The sequence below is a fragment of the Salvia hispanica genome, chromosome 6 (assembly GCF_029641045.1).
Source record: "Salvia hispanica isolate PSC_SH4W2 chromosome 6, Shi_PSC_v1, whole genome shotgun sequence".
Lineage (NCBI taxonomy): Eukaryota > Viridiplantae > Streptophyta > Magnoliopsida > Lamiales > Lamiaceae > Salvia > Salvia hispanica.
The window spans coordinates 40,371,053-40,398,233 of record NC_142697.1 but is presented as its reverse complement, the minus strand read 5'-3'; the positions used below and the strand labels follow the sequence as shown (position 1 = coordinate 40,398,233).

At 36.1% G+C, this 27,181-nt stretch overlaps 3 protein-coding genes, 1 long non-coding RNA gene and 1 pseudogene across 5 annotated transcripts; 3 read left to right on the top strand and 2 right to left on the bottom strand.

Moving 5' to 3' along the window:
• Positions 1-4,282: 4,282 nt before the first annotated feature.
• LOC148923789 (uncharacterized) lies at positions 4,283-5,064 on the bottom strand. The gene is made up of 2 exons (XR_016132363.1): positions 5,005-5,064; positions 4,283-4,548 (listed from the first exon to the last, which is right to left on the bottom strand). It is a non-coding gene; the product is annotated as an uncharacterized LOC148923789 (long non-coding RNA).
• A 3,777-nt stretch (positions 5,065-8,841) lies between these two features.
• On the top strand, positions 8,842-11,184 carry LOC148923788 (uncharacterized; annotated as a pseudogene).
• A 161-nt stretch (positions 11,185-11,345) lies between these two features.
• LOC125206842 (putative late blight resistance protein homolog R1B-16) lies at positions 11,346-13,184 on the top strand. The gene has a single exon (XM_048106063.1). The coding sequence runs from the start codon at positions 11,346-11,348 to the stop codon at positions 13,182-13,184; it is 1,839 nt and encodes a 612-aa protein (XP_047962020.1).
• Positions 13,185-15,937: 2,753 nt separating this feature from the next.
• On the top strand, positions 15,938-18,644 carry LOC125203878 (laccase-4-like). The gene is made up of 6 exons (XM_048102384.2): positions 15,938-16,130; positions 16,329-16,480; positions 16,638-16,882; positions 16,962-17,090; positions 17,312-18,268; positions 18,359-18,644. The coding sequence occupies exons 1-6, from the start codon at positions 16,026-16,028 to the stop codon at positions 18,487-18,489; spliced, it is 1,719 nt and encodes a 572-aa protein (XP_047958341.1). The 5' UTR covers positions 15,938-16,025; the 3' UTR covers positions 18,490-18,644.
• Positions 18,645-19,755: 1,111 nt separating this feature from the next.
• On the bottom strand, positions 19,756-23,496 carry LOC125203857 (autophagy-related protein 101). 2 transcript variants are annotated; one of them, XM_048102355.2, is made up of 8 exons: positions 23,232-23,492; positions 22,784-22,894; positions 22,656-22,692; positions 22,262-22,347; positions 21,611-21,706; positions 21,034-21,199; positions 20,778-20,931; positions 19,756-20,108 (listed from the first exon to the last, which is right to left on the bottom strand). In XM_048102355.2, exons 2-8 carry the CDS (start codon positions 22,814-22,816, stop codon positions 20,033-20,035), a joined length of 648 nt encoding a protein of 215 aa, XP_047958312.1. In that variant the 5' UTR covers positions 22,817-22,894; positions 23,232-23,492; the 3' UTR covers positions 19,756-20,032. The 2 variants fall into 2 exon arrangements, with proteins under 2 accessions (XP_047958312.1, XP_047958313.1); XM_048102356.2 differs by having other exon boundaries at positions 20,027-20,165; positions 23,232-23,496.
• Between the last annotated feature and the right edge of the window lie 3,685 nt (positions 23,497-27,181).

The window sequence follows — 27,181 nt, the reverse complement described above, 5'->3', positions numbered from 1 at the left end:
TACCGAGAATATCGAATGTCAACAACTCGTATTAAAATGTCAACAACTAACAAATAACACTTATAATTCACATATCAATACCGAGAATATCGAATGTCAACAACTCGTATTAAAATGTCAACAACTAACAAATAATATTTATAATTCACATATCAATACCGAGAATATCGAATGTCAACAACTACTCGTATTAAAATGTCAAAAACTAACAAATAATACTTACAATTCACATATCAATACCGAGAATATCGAATGTCAACAACTCGTATTAAAATGTCAACAACTAAAAAATAAAACTTACAATTCACATATTAATACCGAGAATATCGAATGTCATCAACTTATAGTTGACATTATGTGTATAGTTGATATGAATTGTATATGTAGTTGACATGAATTGTATAGTTGACATGAATTGTATATGTAGTTGACATGATTGTACACATAGTTGACATTATATGTATGTAGTTGACATTATACGTGTGTAGTTGACATGAATTGTATATGTAGTTAGACATACATTATACATGTAGTTGACATTATATGTGCGTAGTTGACATTAACAAAGGAATATCACCAAACATCTAGAGTGCATTATGATTAAGCTTGATTCTCCAATCTAGCTACATCCAACACAATTGATAATTGAAAAATAAAAATTATTTTTATCTAATCACAATTGATTAACACCAAATTCACTTTCCAGAAACACAAGTAGAATTTGAAGTTTTTTTGGAGATTCAACTACCTAAGTTCAAGTTTGCAGAAATAGGAACAAATCCAACCTCAAACAAGCAAATAATTGAATAAGCAAACACAATTTAATGCAATATATACTGCATTTATCACAATTAACACCAAATACACTTTCCAGAAACACAAAGCATAATAGAAATTGAGAATTGATTTATATACCAACACCACCATAAAAAAAAATCTGAAAAATCAGAAACGGACGAAGTCGGTTACAGCAATCCGCTACAAAATTCTGAACTTATTTTCATATAGTAGAGAATCAGCAACTCCATTATGATCACAGATCTGACCTCGCTTACGCTCGCGATTCACGCCGGAGAAACAAAATTTCTAGAGAAAAACAATAAACTAATGATTTCTCCTACGAATTGAACCTTCACTCATAGCCAAACGCAACGAGATTTCTCAAAATCCGAACAACTGCATAAAAAATTCAATCAAACAGTTGAAGTTTCTGTTTCTTCAAAACTCAGTGAAAGCCAATCAAACAGTTGAAGTTTCAAATTGAAAAAATTGAAAAAAATCACAATTCGCGCTTCTAATCAAATTAGCATTTCAATCTCCCAACGCTATGCGAAAACACAAAATTAGATGAAACAGCATACTTAATTTGCTCTTCTAATCAAATTAGTTTTGAATTAGTTTTGAGGCCACCGGAAAAGATCAAGAAAATCACACAGCTCCGATTCTGGCGACAACGCTGAAAAATACCTGAGAGATCTTTGCTCTGAAACTGATAGATCGGACGTGTGCTGGAACATCCTCAGATCGGAGGTGCACCGCTTCGATTCCGACGGCGACAGAGACATCGCCTGCGGCGTGATCGATCTGACGATAGCGAAATCGAAGGAGATTCACGACAAGCTTCAGCCGCGGCGTCAGCTTGATGCGCCACGACCTCCGCCACGTCACCCCGCCGGAATCGCCTAGCTCTACAACTCGCATCTTCTGCTTGTGACCGGCGCCGGCGATGCGCTGGTAGCCCTTGCGGCGTCAGTAGCCTCTGATTCCTCGGTAGACAGTGGTGGAAACACCTTCCATTGGCTAATTGGTTAAAGATTTGGTGAAGGTGATGGTTTAATGGAGGAAAATTGAGAATGGAATTGGAGGAAAATTGGGAATGGAATTGAATTGGAGTGCTGGAAACCACGTTTCATTTGTTTTAAACTTAAATTACCATTCTGCCCTTTCATAATTAATTAATCTAAAATATTTTTGTGGCAAAATCTGGACCACTCATTTAATGAAAATGAGTGGCTAATATTGCATCTCATTTCTCAATTAGCCTAAAAAATCTCAATTGATCATGAACCTACGTATAGGATTATGTCAAACATTTTCATTTTCATTATATTTCCCACATACGTTTTTATATATAGGAGTAGCACAATGTTTTGAAGCATATATATCTTAATAAAAAAACAATTTAATTTTTTAATAAATAATTAAGAAAATCATTAATAATAGAAAGTGATCATATTTTAGGGAACATCAAATATAATAGTAATAGTTTCACAGTATTTTTGAGGATAGTATTGGTGAGGGAGGGTTAATTATATTTTATTCAGGTAAACTACAACAGTTTCTTTCAATGCTTATTGGACAAATCTGCATTTTTATCAACAACTCTCGAGGACAATTGAACAGGGAGTAAAAATTTAATTTTCTCAATTTATTTATTTTTGTATTTTCATATTTATTCTCCACTCGTTTATTTATATTGCTTTAGTAAATTTATCATAAATTTATATAATATTGTAATAGTATATCATGGAGGTGTAATCAAATACAAATCCATATCTATTATACAAACTACAAACTTTAATCTCATCCACTACTTATGTCAGGTCTACGGTTAAATAATGGGTTGAGTTTCGATGTCAACAGATAGCCACAATTCTGTCAACAGGGGTATATATGGAATGAGATTGTGTCATCTGTTACAAACGTCCCTATTTTCACTCCCAAACTGCCATACCACTAACAATAATATTCTGTAATAGCTTATTCCATGAAAAAGTCAATGATCGTCCCTAATTTATCTCTAATCTTCCAAAATACAAATATTCACATGTTTGGAAAGATATTACATTCAATAAATTAATATTCTACATTTTCTCTGGATTAATCTTCTCCGGCGTAAACTCTACGGATCTATTAATGACTGTCAACGAATGTCAACAAATTGATACAATTTTGTTATTTTTTCAAATGTTTAAACAACAAATGTCAAAATATTTTTTATTTATGCAGTTTCAATGATTTTTTCACAACAAGGAATTTCTACCATAATCAAACCCTCTACAAAGAATCCACCTAAATAACAACACTTTGTCATAACGAATCAAATCAACACCATTTCATAAGGAAACCTGTTCAAAATGAAATGCATTTAAAATGTAAACCAAGAGAATGTCAATACCATGTTTCATAACTTGAAACAAATTCCTAATGTTTATAATTCATTTCAACAAAAGTGATTGCTTCTAAAGCCAAAAATTCCAATATCAATATCCAAAAACTATCATTAACATTTAAAAAACATATTGTCAATTCCAAATCAACTCAATTCAACTTGTTTTTCTTCCTCGCGGGCTCATTGTGTTGCTCGTTGCTGGGAGCCTTGTTCAACATGCTATTCACTTGCCTCACATAATCTGTTCTGAAATTAGGAGTCACATTGATGTAATTACTCATGTAGGACGTGAACCTTTCTCTGGCAATGTTGAACGGTGCAAGGAGCATGGTCTTGCAATACCTCCCTCTCAAAATCTGCAGAATCCACACACTAACTCCTTGAAGACCAATAGTCATTAAATTGGCAGGGTTACCCATGTAAGTCTCCTTGTGTCTCGTCAGGAATACTGCCGAGTCATTAGTGGGCTTGGTTGTCTTCCAGGGCAAGTCCAACAACCGCGTTCTACGCTCCTTGATTATTACTTCAAACAGTGCGTGCAGTCCCTTGGACTTGAGATAAAAACCGAGAAAACCCCTCTGCAAGAAAGATCAGTTGTAATGTAAGCTCTTTCATGTCAGCCTTGATCCATATATGTAAATAATGTCAAGAAATATTTCCATCAGCAAGTTGGAATGTCAACCAAATTTCAAAAGGAATGATCACACAACAGGGCTTGACTGTAAACTGGATGAAGTGGAAGCACTCCAGCCAGATGTTCAGATACAGCAGCCTGAGCAGCTTTTGCAGGCTTCCTGTGCAACAAATAATAATTTAGTTTTGTGTACTTTACTTGAACAGTGGACAATGTCAACAATAAATGTGAAGTGTTTTTACTTTGCTTAAATGAAATCACACTAAGATTATAAACATTTCAAAAACACATAAGCAACATACTCAGTCCTTATACAATGAAAAACATAGCCGATTTGACCAACAACAAATCAGTAAAGGACTCGGTCTCTGTCACGCCCGTATTTTCTAAGGATAGAAAACACGGTTGATCGCGACTAGGGGATGATTAAAGAAGCGGGGAAGAAAGGGGAAAACACACATCTTTGACCAAAAATATTTAAATACTTAAAATAACTTAGAAAACAACATAGTATCAATTCAACAAAGTACCAATTCTAAGAAATAAAGACTAGAAAGAAAACAATTTTGAAAAGAGTTAGGTTCTCAATACTAAAACAATTTTAAAGAAAAGACACCTAGCGGAAGCGTTCAAGACACGGAAAATGCCGAGTATGAAGACACGACATATCCAACAATATTAAGCCAAACAAAAATAATCCATGAATTCTGCTCAACATCCTCCACGCCCGTCGTCGCTCAATCTGCACATTAAGAAAAAAAAATATGCAGGGCTGAGTACTTGATGCACTCAGTGGACACATGCCAAATCAGTTTGTCAAGCCATAACGAGTGATCTTGGGGGTTTTAATTGAAAAGAACCCAAGTCACTAAAATCATTTTCACATAAAATTCTGTTGCAACCATTTTCCATCCACATCACCATCACCATATCTGAACATACATGACAAGGAACGTGGCCACGAACCAAGTCACTAGACCGGCCAACTCCAATGAGATAGCGCACGATCTACTGGGTGTACACTAGTCCGAGCAGGGTTTGCGGCCCTACTGGGACCCGAATTCGATTAAACATACATGGCATAGCCACTTCAGATAGGTTCATTCAAACACAAAACATGGCAAGACAAACAATTTTCACCTCCTTTCACATAAAAATAGTATTTAGGACATAGTCCTTATTTAAAACGAAAGCCCACCTCAAAAGCTTAGCTCCTCCACAAACTTCCTGTCCCAACCTCAACAACGTGCAAAATTTCACCCTTTTCGAATTAACATAATATGCAAAAATCAGGTTTTGCTAAAAAAAAAGTTAATTAAGGACAATGCATGCATCCTATGTGTGTGAAAAAAAAATTATCCCTCATTCACAAATAATAAAACAGACTCATCAATGAAGCACAAAATCCAATGATGGCCAACATCCTTGAACTCTCGGTTATTACTAAACATAGGCCAAGCGATTAAATTCTAGATCACATAAATTTGAATCACTTAATAAGATAATTAACCCAACACTAATCGGTCATCTCTATTAAACAAGAACTGAGGAAAAGAATAGCATTGGTCATTTAATATATTAGTCCCAACCAAACTCACGTACACATTATCCATATATCTACCGAAACTCACAACTAATTATATATATCACCCTATTAAATTAATTGGATAGTAGTGGTTCATAAAATATTAAAGTACCCAACAAAATAAATAAAGAAATCAAAATAAACAGTAGCCTATTCCTAAATCAGTACACGTATATACTCCCAAATCATCACAGAATGAATAAAAGAAATAATGTAACAATTAAAAGGAATTGTACTACCAAATATACTCCCAGCCCAACTCGTCTTCCTCAAATTTCAATCAGCAAAACTCTTTCTCTCCCTACTGCTTAATTAAAAAAAATGAGAGAAAGAACACCCAACACTATGCTCTCCCTAAAATTCTTGTCTCTATCTCCATGTTAACACAAAATCCAACACTGCATCCTCCATTCACAGCCCCTTTCAGTCACAGATAAGTTTTATCCACTTTTCCCCTTTCTAAACTTTTATTTCCAAATTTTAATTGTTCGATTCAATTATTTTGGGCAGACAGAATATTTCCAAGAATTCATATTAGAAAGAGATAAAGACAGACTTGCATGCTTGCAATGGCAGTAAAGATCGAGCTTTAACAAGAAGGTAGCATTCAACAAGTTTTCTAATAATTTCAACAAATCTGATCTGTGGACTACTGTGGTGTATGAATTTATGGCATGGAATTGAAGAAAGGATATACCTTTAGAAAGAAAGAGAACAAATTGAGATTTGCAGGGAGATGGCTGTTTCACACGCTACTCGGTTTTGGATTCCTCTCAACTGTGACAAAAGGAAAATATGGTGCTATGGATTTAATACCCAGAAAGTGATATACACAGAATGAAAGGGTAAGATTATACCTTAGTTGGAATGAATAAAACTCGTTAGCAACCAAGAGGAATTGAGATCACAGCTCTCTCGATTTCAAGCTGTAATATCATGGAATTGGCTACAAAATCAATATGATTATGCTAAGGTTTAATATTCATGAAATTGCGGAGAAAGATTACCTTATGGTGGAGGAAACAAAAAACAACGGCAGATAAAATGAAGCTGCATTGTGGAGGAATTTATAAAGAGAAGAATGGATTTTGGTTGGAGATTTTCAAGGGAGGTGGAGATATGGAAGAAACCGTTGGGTGATGGAATTGGAAGAATTATTTTGACCAAAAATTTTGACTGCAGAGTAGAATAATTAATTAATATTCTACTACTACGGAGTAGATAAAAGGCTAGAATAAGCAAGATAAAAGTGATATGCCCAAATATTTGATTTAGAGTATTAATTAAATCATGGTGTTTTCTTTAAAGTACTATGGTGTTATTCCAAGTACTTAGACGAACGCCTAATTTTCTCATCGATGATTCTCACGTCAAACTCGCCGACTACTTTCACCACACGATTGCCCAACAACGATTCAAATCATTTAATATTTCCAAAAGCAACTAAATAAAACGATGACGATATTTTATTCAAAGATCTCATGCTCGATTCTCAACATAAAACTCCTCGTGAAAAGGTACCAAAAAGACGGGTGTTACAGTCTCTATACACAATCTCAACAACCAATATCAACAAAAAATAGTACAATGTCAACAGCAAATATTACCAAACAAAGTGCAACAAATGTCAATGAGAGCAACAAATGAGAGCAAAAGTTGCAAAAGATGGTGTTTACTGAAACACCAAAATGTCAACAACTCGTATTAAAATGTCACCATTCTATGGTGACAATGTGTAGGCCACGTAAAGCAATGTCAATGAGAGCAACAAATGTCCACACATATGTCAACACAGAATGTCAATAAAAAAATCCTAACAAATTAAGCAAAAAAACCGTGTGGGTTTAACAAAAAATGTCAACAATATCAACAAAAACATCCAACCATACCCATTGTAAATATCAACAGCAATATTAAGTTCCCGTAAAAAACAGACTCAATGTCAACAACATATTTCAACGACAAGAGATTAGTAGATAATGTCAACAGCTCAGAGATCAACAACAACATAAAGTCACTATTGTTTCCACAGTCAGTGTTATGTACCAATATTTTCATTTTAGCACAACTCTAGTTTCTAATCTGCAAACGTTATTCATCAGCACACCATCTTTTACCATATCACTAGAACCTAATTGCTTACCAGTTGCTCCAGATTGCTTCGCACTACCCTCACCATGTGCTTCTGCTTTACCCTTGGATTGACGTGTTGCTGATCCAGCTAAAACACCAATCATTGCAAAATGTCAATGAGTAATGTCAATTGCAGTACCAAAATAAAAGATTTAATTCATATTATTTCATTGTCAACACCATTTCATTTCAATGTCAACACCATCTTATTTCCACATCCATCATAAAATTTCAAAAAAATATGAAAAAATTTCACAACATTTGGATTTAAAGTCTAACCCCATAACAACAGAAAGGGGGAGGGGGGCTGGTTAATTCATGTGGAATTCTCAACAAAACAAAAATAAACGAACTATAAAGCGAAAATCTGTGTGGACTTTATGGTTTCTCAATAGAACGAACTTAAATCGAATCTAAATGTCAATAAAATGAGGAAAAGTAGTTAATTGGACCAAAATAAAACAAAATTACATGTCTAAAATTAGAGGACTGAAAATTGCAGGACTGAAAAATGTCACCACGGTTTTAAATTATGGTTTTTTTCGCTGGATATCTCACCTTCGACTGACTCAACAGACTACTTTATCAACAAAATTACAGGAATAAAAAATGTCACCACGGTTTTAATCTAGGGTTCTCGCCGGATAACTCACCTTCGGTTGACTCAGCACGTCGTCGGACAGAACTCATGTCGCCGCCGCCAAGAACTCGCTTAAACACCGCTGATGAATTGATTACGCCGCCACACACGATTCGGTTCAATAAAGGCGATTAAGTTCAGAGGAGAGTCGAAAAAGTGGAATGGGGGGAAAGAAGAGAGAGGAGACGTGAATAGTAGGCGGAGCGTTGAAACGACAAAATTAACAGGATTTCATAATCTCAACAAAATTAATGATTTCAGCTTCTTTTTACCCTAATTTACCCTCTGTTGACGGATTTAATAGGAAACGTTGACATTTGAAGATCCCATATATTAGAGCATCATTAACGCCAATGGGCCGGGCCGCAACTCGCGAGTCCCGGCCCGATTTTAGCGTTGGAGCGTTTGGAGTCACGGCCCGGGACGGTCTCGAGGACGCAGTTGCGTCCCTGGGTCGCTCCCGAGTCCCATCCCGGCCTAGCGTTAAACGTGTTGGGTCGTGCCGCGGAGAGTCCCGGCCCGACGTTATTTGGAGTTCGGGCCGGACCGGGACTCTACTTCATAATTTTAATTTTAATTTTTTTAAATTCGAAAATTTATATATAAATACCACTCTTCCATCCATTTTCATATTACTTCAACTTCATTTCTCTCACTCTCACAATAAAATTTGAAAAATGCCTCCTCGTCGTGAAGGTCAACGAGCAATCGAAGCTCAAATGGCTCGAATGTTAGAGACGGCGATGCCCACAATCCAAGAAGAAATCAACAATGAGGTGGAACGCTATCAAGCTGCTATTCAAGCGTGGAACGAGCAACACGTCCGGGTACCGCGTACTCGGATGTATATCCACCGAGACCGTGAACAAGCTGGTTTGTGGCTTTTCATGGATTATTTCTCTGCAGATCCTCGATGGAGTGATCAGACGTTCCGTCGCCGGTTCCGGATGCGGAGGCATGTGTTCCTGCGCATTGTCAACGCAGTTGTAGCTCGTGACGCGTACTTTATGCAAACCTTCGATGCTGTCGGGCGGCAAAGTATATCGACTTTGCAGAAATGCACATCCGCCCTCCGCCAACTCGCTTACGGAACAACTGCAGATATGTTTGATGAGTACCTCCATGTGAGTGAGCATACTGGACGCGATTGCCTAGCCAAATTCTGTCGGGCAGTGATCGAAGCATTCAAGGACACATACTTGAGAAAGCCAACGTCCGACGATGTTCGCAGATTGGTGCGAATGCACGAGGAGACCCACGTCTTCCCGGGGATGCTGGGCAGCATCGATTGTATGCACTGGCAGTGGAAGAATTGTCCAATGGCTTGGAGAGGAGCATTTACTAGCGGGCACAAGGGCACACATCCAACGATTGTGTTGGAGGCCGTTGCCGACCAACGGTTGTGGATCTGACATGCCTACTTTGTAGTCGCTGGGTCGAACAACGACCTCAATGTGTTGAACGAGTCTCCATTGTTCAACGACTTGTGTGTCGGGCGAGCGCCTACCGTAGAGTTCACGGCCAACCACCGTCGGTACACTATGGGGGTACTATCTGGCAGACGGGATCTACCCTCGATGGCCCGTGTTCGTGAAGACCATCATATGTCCGACTACGGATAGGAGGAAGTTGTTTGCCAAAAAGCAAGAGGCGGCTCGGAAAGATGTGGAGCGCGCATTTGGAGTTCTCCAATCACGTTGGGCTATAGTGAAGGGAGCGGCCCGTGGTTGGCACCGTCCCCTAATCGCCGACATCATGTATGCATGTATCATAATGCATAACATGATCGTTGAGGACGAGGGAGAAAACGTCACTTTCTGGAGCGACGATCCGCTCGCCAGCGCCAGCAGTAGCTACACTGTCACCGATCCGTCCGTGCAAGGTATTTCTCCCGACGTGCGCAATGTCATGGCCCGTTCAGCGGCGATGCGCCAAGAAGATCAACATGCACGCCTTCAAGCGGATCTAATTGAAGAAATTTGGAACCGCAATTGACTTATGTTTTAAAAAAAAATTTCAAATTTTTAAATTTCAATGTTGTAATTTTCTATTTTCCGACTGAACAATGAATTTTTCCGGTTTTAATTGTTCAACGTATTCTATTTTACGAGTAAAATAGGTAGTAGTTGTGAATAGTGCAAAATAATAGTTGTGGCCCGAGTTGTGGCCTGCGGTGTTAATGGAGTTGTGGCCTGGAACCCCAAATTTAGGGGAATGATGACGTGGAGGGGACTTGCGGCCCAAATCCGAAATGGGGTTAAAGATGCTCTTAAGACCGTAGATTAATTATAACAAGCGGCTGAGATTTAAGTTTGTAGTTTGTACACTAAAGGGGTTAGTAGATTATCATGACCCGTATAAAAAAAATGGATTTGCGATCGTAAATTTATGATCATTGCAATCTAAAAAAAATGTATAAAATATAATAGAAATAATTAATAAATTTATATAATATTGTAATAGTATATCATATATTTAATGCATCCCCATATATATATATGTAATAAGAAAAATGGATCTGCAATCGTAAATTTATGATCATTGCAATCTAAAAAAACGTATAAATATATCATATAATAGCAATAATTTTGTTCACTTCTTTATTTTTATTGTTTCCGAATATATTCACCATTTGTTTATTTTTATTATTTTCATAAATTTATGTAGTATTGTAACTTCCCGTATATGTCCGTAAAAAAAGATTTAGGTAATGATTGGTTCTTCTTATACAACCATAATTTTCTTCACCTTGACTGTGTCTCAGAAACCTATGTGAATTCAGATTGATTGAATGGCTGCTTATGGAGCTCTAGTTTCTGTTATGCAAATTATTGATCAACTTCAAACACATCCACACCCTCCAATTTCCATCCACCAAAAACATCTTGAATCTCTCACTCAACTAATTACTTCCCTGCAAAAATTTCTTGAAAGCTATTCTCCCCACCGTGGCTACACTGAAGAAGAAGATGTGTGGGAGAGTCGCATTGCAGAAGCCGCTTACCATGCTGAAGATGTGATCGAGTCCTATATCGTCGATCAAATTCATGTTCGATCAAGAAATGGAGTAGAAACCATAAGCTACATTCAATTCTATCAAGTTGTTGTTCAATTTAAGAATCATAAAACTGTTTATTGGATTTAACTTAGTATACACTGCTAATCATTGTTTTCAATAGGTATGCAGAAGGTTATAGAAAACATGAATTTGATCATGATTGATATTAAACAGAAGGTGGTAGGCCAAGATCAATTGCACATCATAAAGTCTTTGAATACTACGAGGCTATCAAACTTGGCATCTCAATTTAACTATTCGCGTGGTCTTGATATGAAAATTTTGGATGAGTACGACGGTTGGAATCTATTTTCTAATATAGTGTTCCGGGAAGAAAGTTGCCCTCTTGAGTTGGAGGACATTGGAAAGAAGATTGTGAAAGCTTGTAAAGGACTTCCGTTGGCAATTGTTGTGATAGGTGGGCTCTTATCAAAGTCTGAACGAACAAGAGAAAGTTGGGAATTATCTGAAAAGGATTTAAGTTCAATTGTGAATTTAGATGATTACGAGAGATGCTTGCAAATATTATACCTGAGTTATAGTAATTTGCCGGTTCATTTAAAATTATGCCTTCTCTACATGGGAAGTTATGATAAAGATTGTGTAATTCGAATGTCTTACCTCATCCCATTTTTTGTTGCTGAGGGATTTGTAAAACCAATTAATGGGAAGTGTTTGGAAGAGACAGCAGAAGAGTATATAAATGAACTTATTGATAGAAATTTGCTTATAGTAGAAAAACGCAAGCATTGTGGGAAGCTTAAATCATTTAAAATGCATGATCTATTGAGGGATGTATGTTTGAGAGAGGCTCGAAAATTGAAGTTTTTATGTGTGTTGGAAAAGCAGAGCATTCCAGAAGCCATAAATTGTCAACGTCGAATTGTAAGCTTGGTAGCGGAAAATGAATATCAAACTCCACTTCGTCAATCCTTGGAATCCGCATCCCTAGTCCGGTCTTTTATTGGGGCGTGTCCAACGAGTTTATCATGCAATTTTAGATTGTCGAGGGTATGTTTGATGAGCAGATGCCTTGAGAATGAAGATAGTTATGAGGAGTTTTTTGTTCGGCTAGTTAACTTGCGTCTTCTTGCAGTCAATTTAGATGAGCGTCTATTGCCCAGACTTCTTTCTTCAGTGTCTTTTTTCTGGAATTTACAAACAATATATTTATTTGGTGGCGTTGGTGATGAGTTTGTTTTCGACATCTGGAAGGTGCCTCAACTTAGGCATGTAATAACCGATGAAGATGAGTTTTATGGTGCATACTGTCTCCCTGATCCTATAAGTGAAGAAGAGGATATGGTGTTGGAAAACCTACAGACACTTTATACAGTGCTCAATCTCAAGTTTGGTAAAGGGGTGCTTAAAAGAATCCCCAATATCAAAACATTGAAGTTATGTTATGACACAAAAGTAGGAGAAGAAGATGATTACCATCTCAACAATCTTTATTGCCTCCAAAAACTTGAAAATCTCCGCATTCGTTGTTGTGTAGAAGGTAGCCATTTGGTGCGAGAAGTGAGGTTCCCGCATTCCCTCAAGAAGTTGACATTAGGAAATACCAATTTTCCATGGGATGACATGAAGACAAAAATAGGTTTATTGCCCCTTCTTCAAGTTCTCCAACTGAAATCTGATTCCGTAGTTGGGTCTGAATGGAAAACATCTGAAGACCAATTCTTGAATCTCAAGTTCTTGCTTATTGAGGATTGTGATGTAGAGTGGTGGATCACAGACAACACCCACTTTCCGCGCCTTGAGCACCTTCATCTTCACTATGTAGAAAGGTTGAGGGAGATTCCTTCATGCATGAGAGACATACCAACACTTCACTCAATTAAGTTGAAAGGTTGTAATAAATCTGTGGTGGATTCAGCTCAAAAAATTAAGGAGGAGCAACAGGAACTCAGCAACGAAGACCTTCAAATTATTTTTGATCAAGTTATAACTATGAGGTAACAGCAACCTTCTTTTTCCTTAATGTTATTTTATTAGGCTTTTATATAACATAATAAAATATTCTTATAATAATGTTAGCAGTCTTGTACTAATTGTAACTAACTTACTAACTATCTCAAAAAATAAAGGAGTGGTGGCAGGTTATCGCCATTGAAGACCTTCGAATCATTTTTCTTGAAGTATTTGTGAGGTAACAGCTCAACCTTCTTTTTCTTGATAATTATCCTCACATAAAAATTTCTAATAAAATTGTAAGTAGTCTTGTAAAAAATTGTAAGAGTAGATTCGTGTATTAACTACCTCAAATAGCCCTTAAAATCTTTTTCAATAATTCGTCTTACGTATGTTGTTATTAATTTTTCTTCATTTTTTATTTGAAATAAGGTCAACACTGTCATCACATATTGATTGCTCGATTTATTTATTTTTTAGGTGAAGGTTGCAGAAATTGCTCTACAGATCATGTCTGCATGTAGTAGGAGAAGATGCAACTCTAAAATGATTGAAACTTATTTATTTGTTATCTCTTTGCCCATCCAAGTGTTGGAGTATTCATTTCAAGATTGAGAATATGCAGTTATTGTGATTTTGTGAGTCTGCTAATTTCAAAATAGTAATTTTGCTTTAATTGCGTTAAGTTGGTTAATTGTCACGTTGATTGTTGAATTTAACTGATATGTAAAGTCAAGTGTGACGGTTTTCATCATATGAGCATCCACATGAGCATCCACAATGTGGATGCTCTGTTCCATTCCAGACCGGGGAGGGACACGATGCAAGCGTCTCATCCCCCAAGCATCCCCCAACACTTTGGTGGCAAATAAGGCCCACACTTCAATTGGAGAAGTAGACGAGGACTATTTAAATGACATATAAAAATGAGACTAATTTTGATCGACTGATACACTTCAATTGGAGCAATGGATGAAAGGAATTTTTATAGAAGAGATGTAAAATATTTTTTGACAATTAAGTAATCTATTCAATTAACTTGGACCATAAAACAATCATTATATATCATGATTCGAAATCAATACAGTCAACTCAAAAAGTAAAATACAAGAAATCAAATGGAAAAGGAAAATGTAGAGCCAAATCGTAGTGTTGAAGGAGCGCACTACGGATGTGGATGTAGAGTCGCGAAGCAATAAAACATACTAGATGTCTAGAGCCAGTTGCTAATATCTCGCATCTCAGTAGTCGTAGTATAATGTCTGATCCTACAACATCAAAATGAGTCCAGATATGATTTAGGAAGATATGAAAAATAAATTTAATTAGTTCCCTTCATATGTCAGGTACTCCACATTTTGAAAACCAGAGCCGAGAAGAAAATCAAGGGATCTTTCGCCATGTATGTGAGGATCATTCATCAAACAGATTTCCCATTTAAGTAATGAAAATTATTTATTTAACTAATTATTGAAGGTTTGAACAAGTAATGAAAATTTTTAATAAAATAATGAGAATTATCTCATTTTGGGCCGATACTATGGGTTCGTCAGTTTCGGGCCAATACTATGAGGCTCGGGTTAATTTCGGGGCAACCCTGTCAAATTGTAGACTATCCGATTTATTTATATAGTAGGAGTATATTTTTTATGAAAATTTTAAATACAATAAAAATAATGCGTATAAACTTCAAATAATGTAGCACCATATGAGGTATTGAAGCATATATCTTATAAAAAACAATTTAATTTGTTAACAAATAATCAAGAAAATCATTAATAATAGAAATTGATCATATTTTAGGGAACATCAAATATAATAGTAATAGTTTCATAGTATTTGTGAAGATAGTATTGGTGAGGGAGGGTTGATTATATTTTATTCAGGTAAACTACAGCAGTTTCTTTCAATGCTTATTGGACAAATCTGCATTTTCATCAACAACTCTCAAGGACAATTGAATAGGGAGTAAAAATTAATAAGAGAAATACCCTACTTTTTGTTGAGTTAGAAATGATAAAGATTGACAACTCCACAGCCACCAAATTTAGCTTCTCAAATATTCTCCTCCCATATGTTAGTCATCCATGAATATGATAATTTACTCTCTTCCTCTCTCTCAATCAATCAATCAACAAATATTTCTTCGTGCATACAATTCGCAAATATATGTATGCTTTGGCATCAAGTATATATGTATGATGAAATTATTAATTGAAAATGGATTTTTTAATTAGAAATGTGAAAGACGAACAGGCATGTATATATAAGTCAATGAGCAACACATAAAATCATGAATATGAAATGAACGAATAAAAATAATAGGTATTTTGCTTTTTATAGGATTCAACATAAGTGTTATCATCTGTTAAGGATGCATTCACCATATATCTTTATAACCCTCCAAAGATTAATTTCCTTACCTGATCCATTTCCTATACACATATATACTTTAGCTTTAACAACTTATCTTCAATGATATTAAATTATAATGTGAATAAAAAATCATGAGTTAAAATAATTAAATTGATATATAAGATATATAGTATATGCTTATAACTAGATATGGACTTAATTAGTAACATCGAAAGATTTTTAATGAGAGCTTTTTGGAGATAGCATGAGCAATAAGGGAAGATTTGACAGAGGTCTAAACAGAACTAGGTTGTCTTTGACACCACTCTAATGTTGTTTTCCAGCTATAGTTGGACCTAGAAAATAACATTATACATATCTTTTGAATTCAACCATTATACTATAAATTTATCGAATTTATTCATCATCTAATCAACCAAACACTTCCCTATAAAATCTCATTGACATCGTTCAAGCACTACCACGACACAAACAATTATCTTCCATTTTTAGTAGACAAACCAAGAAAGTATAATGGGTGCCTCTACTTTGCATATCTCTATAGCATTGTTTTCATTCTTGGCAATGCTCCACCTTCCTCTCCAAGCAGATGCTGCCACGAGACACTACGAGTTCAACGTACGTCCGTATACTAAACTTTGTTTTTATTTGTTGCGCTAGTAAATACCAATATCTCAAAAAAGAGAAGTGTTTTTGCATGACTCAAACTTGACATTTCGAGCACCAGATCATTACGCTGAGCATGCCAACATGTTACTACGTACTATCTCAGTGTTTTTCTATACTTACACAATCTTTATTATGAATGGTTTTCAGATAACAATGCAAAATGTGACGCGATTATGCAACACTAGGAGCATAGTCACAGTGAATGGGAAATTTCCCGGGCCTCGAGTTGTGGTGAGGGAGGGGGATCGCCTTCTTATAAACGTCACCAACTTTGCTCCCAGCAATATCACCATCCATTGGTATATAAACGATTAATCATTGCTTTTAAAATAAGGGATACTAGTCACGGTGTTCTTCGTTCAATTCCAATAAGTCCCATAAGTTTTTAAAATGGAGTACTATTAAATAATAAAATTTTCAAATTTTATCAATTGGTCTATTACTTCTTTATTATAGGCACGGGATTAGGCAGCTTCGGAGCGGTTGGGCCGATGGACCGGCTTATATAACCCAATGCCCGATTCAAACCGGGCAAAGCTATGTCTACAATTTCACGGTGATTGGGCAAAGAGGGACTCTTTGGTGGCATGCACATGCTTCTTGGCTTAGATCAACTGTCTATGGCCCTATCATTATCCTTCCAAAGAAAAATGTGCCCTATCCTTTCCCTGAGCCATACAAACAAGTCCCCATCATATTTGGTAACACACTCAATCATACAAACTACAGTAACTCATTTTTATATGAAATCCCAATTATTTTGAAAAATACAACGTGCAGGAGAATGGTTCAATACCGACACCGAGGCTATAATTAGCCAAGCTCTACAAACGGGAGGCGGACCCAACGTCTCCGATGCCTATACCATCAACGGACTTCCCGGCCCTCTCTACAACTGCTCCGCCAAAGGTTGGGTGCGCGTGTGAATCAAATAAATCGACAGTTTGTTAATTTAAAGACAGATTTTAAAGTTGATATGCAAAATCGGAATTTTAAGAAAGTTTTAAAAATTACTACAAGCAAATACCTTTTCAAAATCTTGATTCCATATGATTAATTAATTTAAACATTCTCCTCCGACTCCTATTATGTGTCCCACGTCCTTGACCGGACACGATTTTTTTTAACAGATACATTCAAGCTAAAGGTAAAGGCGGGAAAAACCTACCTCCTCCGAGTAATCAATGCTGCACTCAACGACGAGCTATTCTTCAGCATTGCCAACCACACTCTCACCGTCGCCGACGTCGACGCAGTCTACGTCAAACCCTTCCAAACCGACACCATTCTCATCGCCCCGGGCCAAACCACCAACCTCCTCCTCCACACGAAACCCACCGCCCCCGGCGCCGCATTCCTCATGACCGCCCGGCCCTACGCCACCGGCGCCGCCGGCACCTTCGACAACTCCACCGTCGCCGGAATCCTGGAATACGAATCCACCCCATTCAACAAAAACCTCCCCCTCCACAAACCAACCCTCCCTCCCCTCAACGACACCGCCTTCGCCACCAACTTCACCACCCGCCTCCGCAGCCTCGCCACCCCCCAGTTCCCAGCCAACGTGCCGCAGAGCGTCGACCGCCGCTTCCTCTTCACCGTCGGACTCGGCACCAAACCGTGCGACCAGAACAACGCCACGTGTCAGGGGCCCAACGGCACGAAATTCGCGGCGTCGGTGAGCAACATATCGTTCGTGCAGCCGGCGACGGCGCTGCTGCAGGCCCACTTCACGGGGCGGTCGAGCGGCGTCTACGCGGCGGACTTCCCCTACAGCCCGCTGCGGTGGTTCAACTACACCGGCAGCCCTCCCAACAACACCATGGTCGGGAACGGGACGAAATTGATGGTTCTTCCGTTCAACGCGAGCGTGGAGGTGGTGATGCAAGGCACCACCATTTTGGGGGCGGAGAGCCACCCTCTCCACCTCCATGGATTCAATTTCTTCGTGGTGGGACAGGGCTTCGGCAACTACGACCCCGTTAACGACCCGAAACGGTTTAATCTGGTCGACCCGGTCGAGCGCAACACGGTCGGCGTGCCACCCGCTGGATGGGTTGCGATTCGGTTCTTGGCCGATAATCCTGGTTAGTACACTTGATTACGAACTAAGTATCAATTTTGACTTTGATTTTGTTGTTTTTTTTGGATGATGATATAAATGATGCGAAATGTAGGGGTGTGGTTTATGCATTGTCACTTGGAAGTTCACACGAGCTGGGGATTGAAGATGGCGTGGCTTGTGTTGGATGGAAAGCTTCCCAATCAAAAGCTGCTTCCGCCGCCCTCTGATCTTCCTAAATGTTGATTTCATTTGCATCTCATTTAAAGTTCACCTTTGCGAGTTTTTCTTTTATCTCTTTTTAAGGTAGAATTGACTTGATTTATTGTTTTTGTTGAGGATCAAATTTGTACTTGTAACGTCAGTTGAGTTGTAATAAAGTCATGATTTCTTAAGTTTAATGCACCGTCAAAACTAACAAATTTTACTTCACGGTTTGGTTTACTGTTATTGCATTGTACTCCCTTTTTCATTTTTTTTCTGGTCCGTCCACCAATAAATATCTCATTTCACTTTTACTTCCTCCGTCCGCGAATAGGAGTCTCATTCTTATCCGGCACGGGTTTTAAGAAATGTTAAAAAAAGTGGGTGGAAAAAAGTTAGTGGAATATAAGTCTCACTTATATATATAAATTTTAAATGATATGTGAGTGGAGTGAGTTAGAGGAATGTGGGGTCTCTTTACCATTTACAGTAATTATGAACCGGGACTCCTATTCGCGGACGAACCAAAATGAAAAAACGGGACTCCTATTCGCGTAGGGAGTATCATTTATGGCAAGTCATCTCCACATTCCACCAATTCACTTACTCACATTTTCTGAGTACTAAAAATCAATATTTTCCATTAGCTTCTTTTACTAATTTCTTTTACAAAGTCAAACAATTTCTTAAAATTTGAACCGAACAAAAATGGGACGTCTATTGGAAGAAGAGAGTAATGGTGCATTTGATATTTAACACAAATACTATATTCTTTAACAAAACTTTGAAGCTTCTGGATAAGGATTATATATAATTTTTTATTTTATATAATATTGTTTAAATAATACTACTATATTTAATATTGGGAAACCAATTAGAAATGGAATATTGACAACTCAATTACCAAATCGAGCTTCGGAACTACTACTCCATAAATTATGAGTCGTCCATGAAATATGATCTCTCTCTCAACAAATATTTCTTCGTGCCTTCAACTTTGCTGCATATATATGTACGCTTTGACATCAAGTATAAGTACTTTATCCGAAGCTTCATGCTTAACTACATTAAAGCTTCAAGCATCGAGCTTTACTTATTTATGTTAAAATTTTGAAAACTAGCCACTTGTGATGAACAAGCAAAAAACAGCTAAAAAGTGAGAGGCATGCATTGGTTAATATCCAAGTTAGTTCACATCCAGATCCTATCTAATTGATATGTGGTTCTAATTGCTAAAGAAAAATTGTGTTTGGCAGTGTTGTAGAAAGACTACACGAATCCAATCATGATCTTTAAAATCCATCGAAAAGCCAGAATAAAATTTTCAATAAAGAATAGTTAAGATAGTTTACATAATTTGATATATACACAATCACTGTGCTTCTCCAGAGCACCAAATTTTGATTTAGCAGAAACTATTCACGGGCAGCATATTCATTCCAAGTACATAACTTCAGTTTGGTTGTAAATTAGTAGATCTCAATTCACATAATCTAGCATAAGATATTCACAGGCAGCATATTAATTCCAAGTACATAACAGAGAGAGCTCGAGACAAAATACAGCAGCTAGAGGACCTCACGAGTCAGCTGAGCATCGTAGGATGCCCGGTTTGGAGCATCCTCTTGAACATTTCCATTCCAAATGCAGAATCTGACGAACTATAAGAATGCAGTGCATAACTTAGCAGGCAGGTTTATATGTGGCTTCAGTTACATCTAGGAAAGAAACACAAAAAACAATAACATCCAAGCACAAGGTGATCATCCTTTCCAAGTACCAAACCAATGTATCAATCATGACTGAGCCTACTACATTAATCGTGTCAGCCACACGCAATCACCACAAGATAAACTTCCTTTCATCATAAAAACATAATACTTCTATTTATTACCATTAAATTGGACCGTGTCCCATGGAGCAGAACAATCAGATTTCTTATATGCAACAATAGGTCATGAGAGATTACTCATAAATATTGTGAAAAGTTTTATGCACTAGAAGTTCAAGCACGCACAGTAAGCATGTCATTCTGATACTACTATATTGCCTCCAAGGAAAGTAAGCACACATATCAGCATGTATGCAGGTGCCAAGTTCTTAGGTTGCAGTGATTAAACCATGAATGTGTTGAAATCAATATGCAACTTTTAAAGAGAAAGAGGTATGACCTCTAAACCTTAAAATAACCTCATTTTAATAATCATCACATACCAGTTCACTTGGAAAAGAAAAGTTGGAAAAAATGTCGATCTCTAGCATGCAATAGAGTAGTGAAACACAAGAAGTAAGCGCATAACTAAATTGCAAAAATAACAAAAGCAAAATACCTTGAGATAGTAATTTCATAGGGGAACGAGACACCTTCGAGGTTTGGAACTGGAGGAATGTGATCCTTCTTTTCATTCACAAATCTAATTATCTGAAACAGAACATCACGAAGCGAAGCTTCTAATGCTGCACGCCGAGCAGTCCTTTCCTCAGCTGCAGTACCAATATAGTAAGCAGAGAGAAAGTATAGTATCTATGCCAGTTGATTAAAAATCAGACTTAATTATCTTAAAATTTTCATAAAACAGATAATACCTCCAGGATCAACAACTATTTTGGAAGAGGTGGACTTTCCAGAATGCCCTTTCTGGTGTTGTGCTACATTCAAGTTTATGTACCACTGTTCCCAGTAGAGGCGCTCAACTTTATTAGTGAACCATGTAGGCTGTTTGTTTTTGACCTCATAGAAGGACAAACATATCTGCATCAACCCACAATGTCAATGATCTCAACAATGATTGAAATATCAACAAAATGAAAGAAAAATACTGAGACAGAACGAGAGTGGAGACCCCTCTAGTGCTACACAATAACAAATGATGAGAGAGAAGGGAAGTGGGCTCTCCTCTAGAGCTACCCATAAAGCTAATCAGACCTACCAGTAAATTCAGTGTATCACATGGCATTATATTTAAATAAAGAAGTAGCCAAGCTTGAACAAAGCAAGAAAGGTTACAAGAAAGCTAATCAGACCTACCAGTACCTCCCCTTTTCTATGTTTTCACTAGAGAAAGTGAAAAATAAATGTATCACATGGCATAATAATCTTTAAATAAAGAAGTAGCCAAGCTTGAACAAAGCAAGAAAGGTTACAAGCTTGTGGCAATAATACCTGATTTTTCTTATTTGGGTGCTTCTCCACCCTGTCTATGAATTGCTCAATCTTCTCATCTATTTTCCTCTCAAGTTCTACATCACCACATTGTACCTGCATATATAAACATAAAAGAATGATGGCCATACTACACACACAAATTCAAATAAATAGCACTGAAGTTACTAGTTGAGATATGAATCATTGAGCAAAGCCATTTGCCATTTCATTCATTTGCTACAAGCACATTATAGGGAAACCATAGATTTACGTATAAAGATATAATGATAACCACGATCATCATACAAATAACATGGAAACATTATGTGAAACCATCCTATCAGTATTTATGAAAATAATTAGAGTATAAATCGAGCCTGCTAATGATGTCTAATGGTGAAATCAATGAAGTATAGTCCTAACAACAGAGGAATGTTTCTCAAAATCATATTAAAACCGTGCTGATAATTACAAAAGCATCCACATTAGAGGGTATAAATCAGGCCTGCTAAATTCCTAATGATGTCTAATGGTTGAATCAATAAAGTATAGTCCTAACAACAGAGTAATGTTTCTATCAAAATCATATTAAAACCATGCTGATCATTAGAAAAGCATAGGTAGCTTAACTGATATAACAACATAACAGTGAAACTGGAAATTACTTACATATGTAATCTCGAAAAGTTCCAAATCAATGTCTTTCGGACGCACAAGCCCTAAAGCTCTGTGGAACAAAATAGTGTGCAAAATGCCTACAATCACACTTTATCGTATTAGAAACTGCTAGGCACCACATATCTCCCTAATTGTAGAAAAAATAAATTCAGGAAATTAAATAAAATATTGAACACCTCCTTCATCTGAGTGAGAAATCTCAAATCTGATGAGATTAACAGTATAGTGCACAATACATGTGATTCCTCTTAAATAAACTAAAGTAAATCACCAAAACCCATACAATTAAGACCTAGAAATAAATAAATCAAGAAACAAAGTGAAGCTCAGTTCAATTCCACAAGGAATTATCAAAAGAAGAGAGGTAACGAGGAAGCAAACTTACATCTAAGAACCTCGCGTATCTCGAAGTGCTCAACATCCTAATTCAGCGAAAGCAGATAATTACGCATAAGATAACTTCAACCAACAGCAAATACAAACATATAGTTCACGACGCGAAGATTTACTCACGAGCTCTTTGAGTTGGCAGACTTCGCAGTTCATCAGGCTTTTCGATCGGAAAGAAAAGAGAGGAAATTAACGATAGCGTGCAGCGTCGAAGTCGTCAAATACACACATCCTCTGTGGGTAAAATTACGATGAAAGAGACTAATAAGAAATAGATTTATTCGAATAAAAACAATAAATAGATTACACTTTTTATTATTGGATGTAAATGAAAATACATAATCGGAAACAAATTGAAGACTCAGTCCAAATTAACAGCACATTAACTTTGCTTGTGGATATTGTTAGTACATTGCATCTGGCAATTGCTAAACTTATTATTTGTAAATTGTAAATTCAGTTTATAATAAGAACACAGGGGTGATTTAGGTTGAAATTTAATTTTAAAAAACAGAGAAGAGCACAATTCAGATCAGCGATCGGAAAACAACTTAGAATCCAGAAAACGTACCTTCTTCTACACAACACAAGGTAGAAAGTTAACTGTTACGAATCCATCCTATTCGCCTTCTTTAGATAGTAGTATCGAGTATCAAGTGCCGGTGAATTTGGGGATTCGGAAACAGAGCAAGAGAATTTCTGAAGCATGAACTTGTAACAGCATAAATATCAGAGCAGAATTATAGCAATGGAAATTGGTTGATCAGTTTCGGATCCAAAAGCCCTTCTGGGCTATAGATGTTTCTAAAGTATTGAATAAGCTTTGGGCCAAAATATTTCTACGTTTCCAATAGTATTTGTTGTGGATCAAGAGGTCCATTCACCAATTTTTACATGTCTACTACTCCTATTTGACAAATGAAAGTTAAGGGATTATTATTATGATAGGTTAAAAGTTTAAGATTTTATTTGGAATTATTGATTTACATTAGCAATCAAATTTCGTCCGAAGTTGTTGCTCCCATTTGAACTTCGGTTTGCGATGGATCATCAACCATAAGTTTAAATATTCAGTAGTAATAAAAAAACAGAATTAAAGAAGGAAAAAACTCGAAACATCTAATTTCAATTATACAACTAAAATAGGCTCGATTAATTAGATTACTACTACGTGCTATGTAGCAACACACAGTGTGAACAATTTCTGATTATTGCTACCCTTGGGACAAATGAAGACAAATTGCTTTTTCAACCACCATGACCAAGATATTATTTAGGATAGTGACTTCCATTTGAGTGGAGAATAATTGACTCAATTAGTAACAAGATAGATCAAATGACTAAAGCAAATCACCATCATCATCATTAGCTAGTATGTGAAAACTCTAGTGTGATTAAAGGTAACAAGAATGTAAATCACCCCACATTTGATTAATTAATTAATTCTTCTTTGCCAGAAATATACAGTGTGTAAATTATTTTCTGCCAATCATGCAAAAATATGGGACCAGTTGTACATGTCCTCAAGCAAGAATCAAATACTCCATAATTTTAAGGAAAAAATTTCATTGCATCTTGTTCACACTCTAATGAATTTATTAGTCGTTACTTTTTCCTCTCAAATGTTTGCAAATTGCTTTATTAGAGTAGTTTGAACCTCAATTTGAAATTTGTGTGAGAAGCAAAGTTGCCAAATTATTGACCAATTTCATGTGTGGCGACAATCAATACTATGGGTATTGAATATACATGTTATGTCATGATTTTGTTTTTACACAATGGGGCCCATGTTGTCATTCAATCTTAGAGGAATGTCACATAGCTTTCTACCACTAAGTTTTGTCTTAAGATTTGTATGTTATAGCATGTGAAAATGTGACATTTATAGAGTTATAAAATCTTCTAGTCCTTGTCATAGACAATCTCCAAAATCTTCACAATAAGGACAATCTTGGGTCCAATCATATATAATAGCGCTCCATTTTTCTATGGTTCAAACTTCAAACATTTTGGGCTTATGTTTTTGATGGAATCAATTTATGTACATATCTCCCACTAAGGAAAAGTATAAAGTACTGGTACAATTTTTGTTTATTATCTAAACATATATACGGCCACAATTGTTTTAGCTAAATGATTTGTAAAAAGCAGATTCTTCCTCATTGATTGGCCAATTTTTTTCCTATTGAAGGTTACATGAGATATCGGCATTCATTGTGTTTTATATCATGATGAAAGAAATCTTTTGTCTTATGTAAGATTATTTACTACGCTCACAAAATTTGATTGGAAAGTAAAACATTATACTACTACTTTTCATCTTAGATGAAAGTAAAAAATTATACTACCATATGTGCCTCAATATAGGGTTATTAACATTAATGAATATAAAGTTCATAATTTTAAATCCTTGAATTCAAATAATTAAAGTTATTAATCATTTGGGATGAATGGGTCCTTGAGGATGTACTCCGTTAAACAGATTCTCAAACGAACGACATCCCACATGAGCACCCTTTTTCTTCTTTCCCAAAAATATATGCATTTTCTTTCCTCCTCCAATCATATACTGTCACATATGTTATATGTAGACTAGCTAGAGATAAGTGTAGATCATTTTATGATCTAAAAGAAGATATGCATCATTTCTCTTTTCATTGATAAATTAAAAAGGGATATATCATCAATTCGAAGTTCCGTTGAGATCAACGGCGGAGAGCAAGGGAAGGAGGGGGCGGCAGCTTGAGATAAGAAAGATAAGAAGAAATAGTTTAATATATAATCTAATTCTTGTTATGATGATGAAGAATTAAGAATACATTAAACTACTACAAACCTGGTGTTAGAATAACTTACTAATATATCTTGATTAATCAATAATTGATCTCAATTTATTTGACTATTGGTTAATTAGTAAATTGATTAAATAGAAAAAAAAAGTAGTTTTTGTACAGAAGCATAGGAGTAACTGTGAGGATGGAATTTGGGATGAATAATTGAGGGAATAATTAGGCAAGCGCATAAATCGGACCGTACCCACACCCTTTGGCCTTTCACATTCGAGTTGAAGGCCAAATTGAGAATGGTGGTAAAAGATTACTTGGCCGCTTAAAGCGCGACAACAACACTACCTCATGGCCCCACCTATATTCATAATTTCCGTTATTTCAATTTTAATTATATAAATACAATTTCTTATCTAATATACTAAGGTCTAAGACTACTAGACCTGTGGTCTATTTTTTACATTTTACACATGCAATTAAAGTGCCAATGATTCAAAGTACTCGAATTTAATGATAGTGAATTTTTTTAGCTCGGCCTCCTTCAAATTTCTCCGACTTCTTATCTTATGCAATGCTAAGGTCTAAGACTACTTTGAGTATAGTTAAATGTTTTAATGTAATAAGATACTTTGAGTACATGATATTAATTTACACTCCATTATTTTTATTTCAACTTTCAGTACTGATGTGTGTTTGAGGTTGCAATTCTTTTTGTTTGATTTATGATAGAAAAATGATTTATATGCTTAAATATTAGCTAGACCATTGAATAAATTAATATTAATATAATTAAGTTAATTTCATAGTTATCAGACTATAGTGATTGTATCATTATTGGTTACTATAGTTAAGTTTATTTCAAATAAATACGATATTTTATGCTTTATATTATTTGTAATTTAATTCAATTCACTTAATTATTTTATTTTGATCTAGAAATTAAAATGCAACAAAAACTTTTATTTTAAAATTAATTTATTATACTACAAAGAGTATTATTTACACACCATTCTCTATCTCAAGTACCTGATTTCATATCTATTTGTAGTTTTACACCTAGCCTATCCCGTAATTTTAATATTTAGGATGAAAACAATTTGAGAAGTTTCTGTTTTGTTCATCTCCTCATTCGCCATTTTTAGTTCTCTCTCGTCCAAAATTAGACAGTCACATCTCTTCTGGAAAGGTCCATCGATTGATTAGGTTTATCATGTGTCGAAAACTTCATCGACGGAAAGGCCCATCGGTATTATGTACAGTTTCAAATATATTTAAATCTGAATTAGATTTAATTAATCGATTGATTTGTATGCAGTAGCAGTACCGTCATTGTCGACGGTTATTTTGGCGCGTAAACTTTGCGTAAATGTTCACCGGAGATATGCGATGTCAGTAACCATAAAAAATTCGTTTGTAAACTCCACTATCTTAATGTTTATTGTATGCTTACTTTGATACATGTGATACATTGGTAAAATATATACTACTAGTACAGTATGATTAAGTATTTGAAGGATATAAACTTAAAATTAATCAATTCATTCAAATATATAGAAGTAATAAGTAAATTAAGTTGGATTACTTAATTCAATCCAGTCTATTTGTATATGAAACATGTGCAAGACCGGTCCGAAGGCTGTGCATTTCCTCGAAAACTATTGAATCACACTGCGCAGGTGTCCGATTTCACGCAGCACGTCTTGAGATTACCAGAAACTCTCTCCACTCAAGCTAC

Excerpts from the sequence above, each read along its gene's own strand:
- LOC125206842 (XM_048106063.1), top strand. The coding sequence starts at position 11,346 with ATGCAGAAGGTTATAGAAAACATGAATTTGATCATGATTGATATTAAA.
- LOC125203878 (XM_048102384.2), top strand. The coding sequence starts at position 16,026 with ATGGGTGCCTCTACTTTGCATATCTCTATAGCATTGTTTTCATTCTTG. Across the intron at positions 16,131-16,328 it reads CGAGACACTACGAGTTCAAC|ATAACAATGCAAAATGTGAC; the intron begins GTACGTCCGTAT and ends AATGGTTTTCAG. Across the intron at positions 17,091-17,311 it reads CTACAACTGCTCCGCCAAAG|ATACATTCAAGCTAAAGGTA; the intron begins GTTGGGTGCGCG and ends TTTTTTTAACAG.
- LOC125203857 (XM_048102355.2), bottom strand. The coding sequence starts at position 22,816 with ATGAACTGCGAAGTCTGCCAACTCAAAGAGCTC. Across the intron at positions 21,200-21,610 it reads ACCCAAATAAGAAAAATCAG|ATATGTTTGTCCTTCTATGA; the intron begins GTATTATTGCCA and ends GGGTTGATGCAG. Across the intron at positions 20,932-21,033 it reads AATAGTTGTTGATCCTGGAG|CTGAGGAAAGGACTGCTCGG; the intron begins GTATTATCTGTT and ends TTGGTACTGCAG.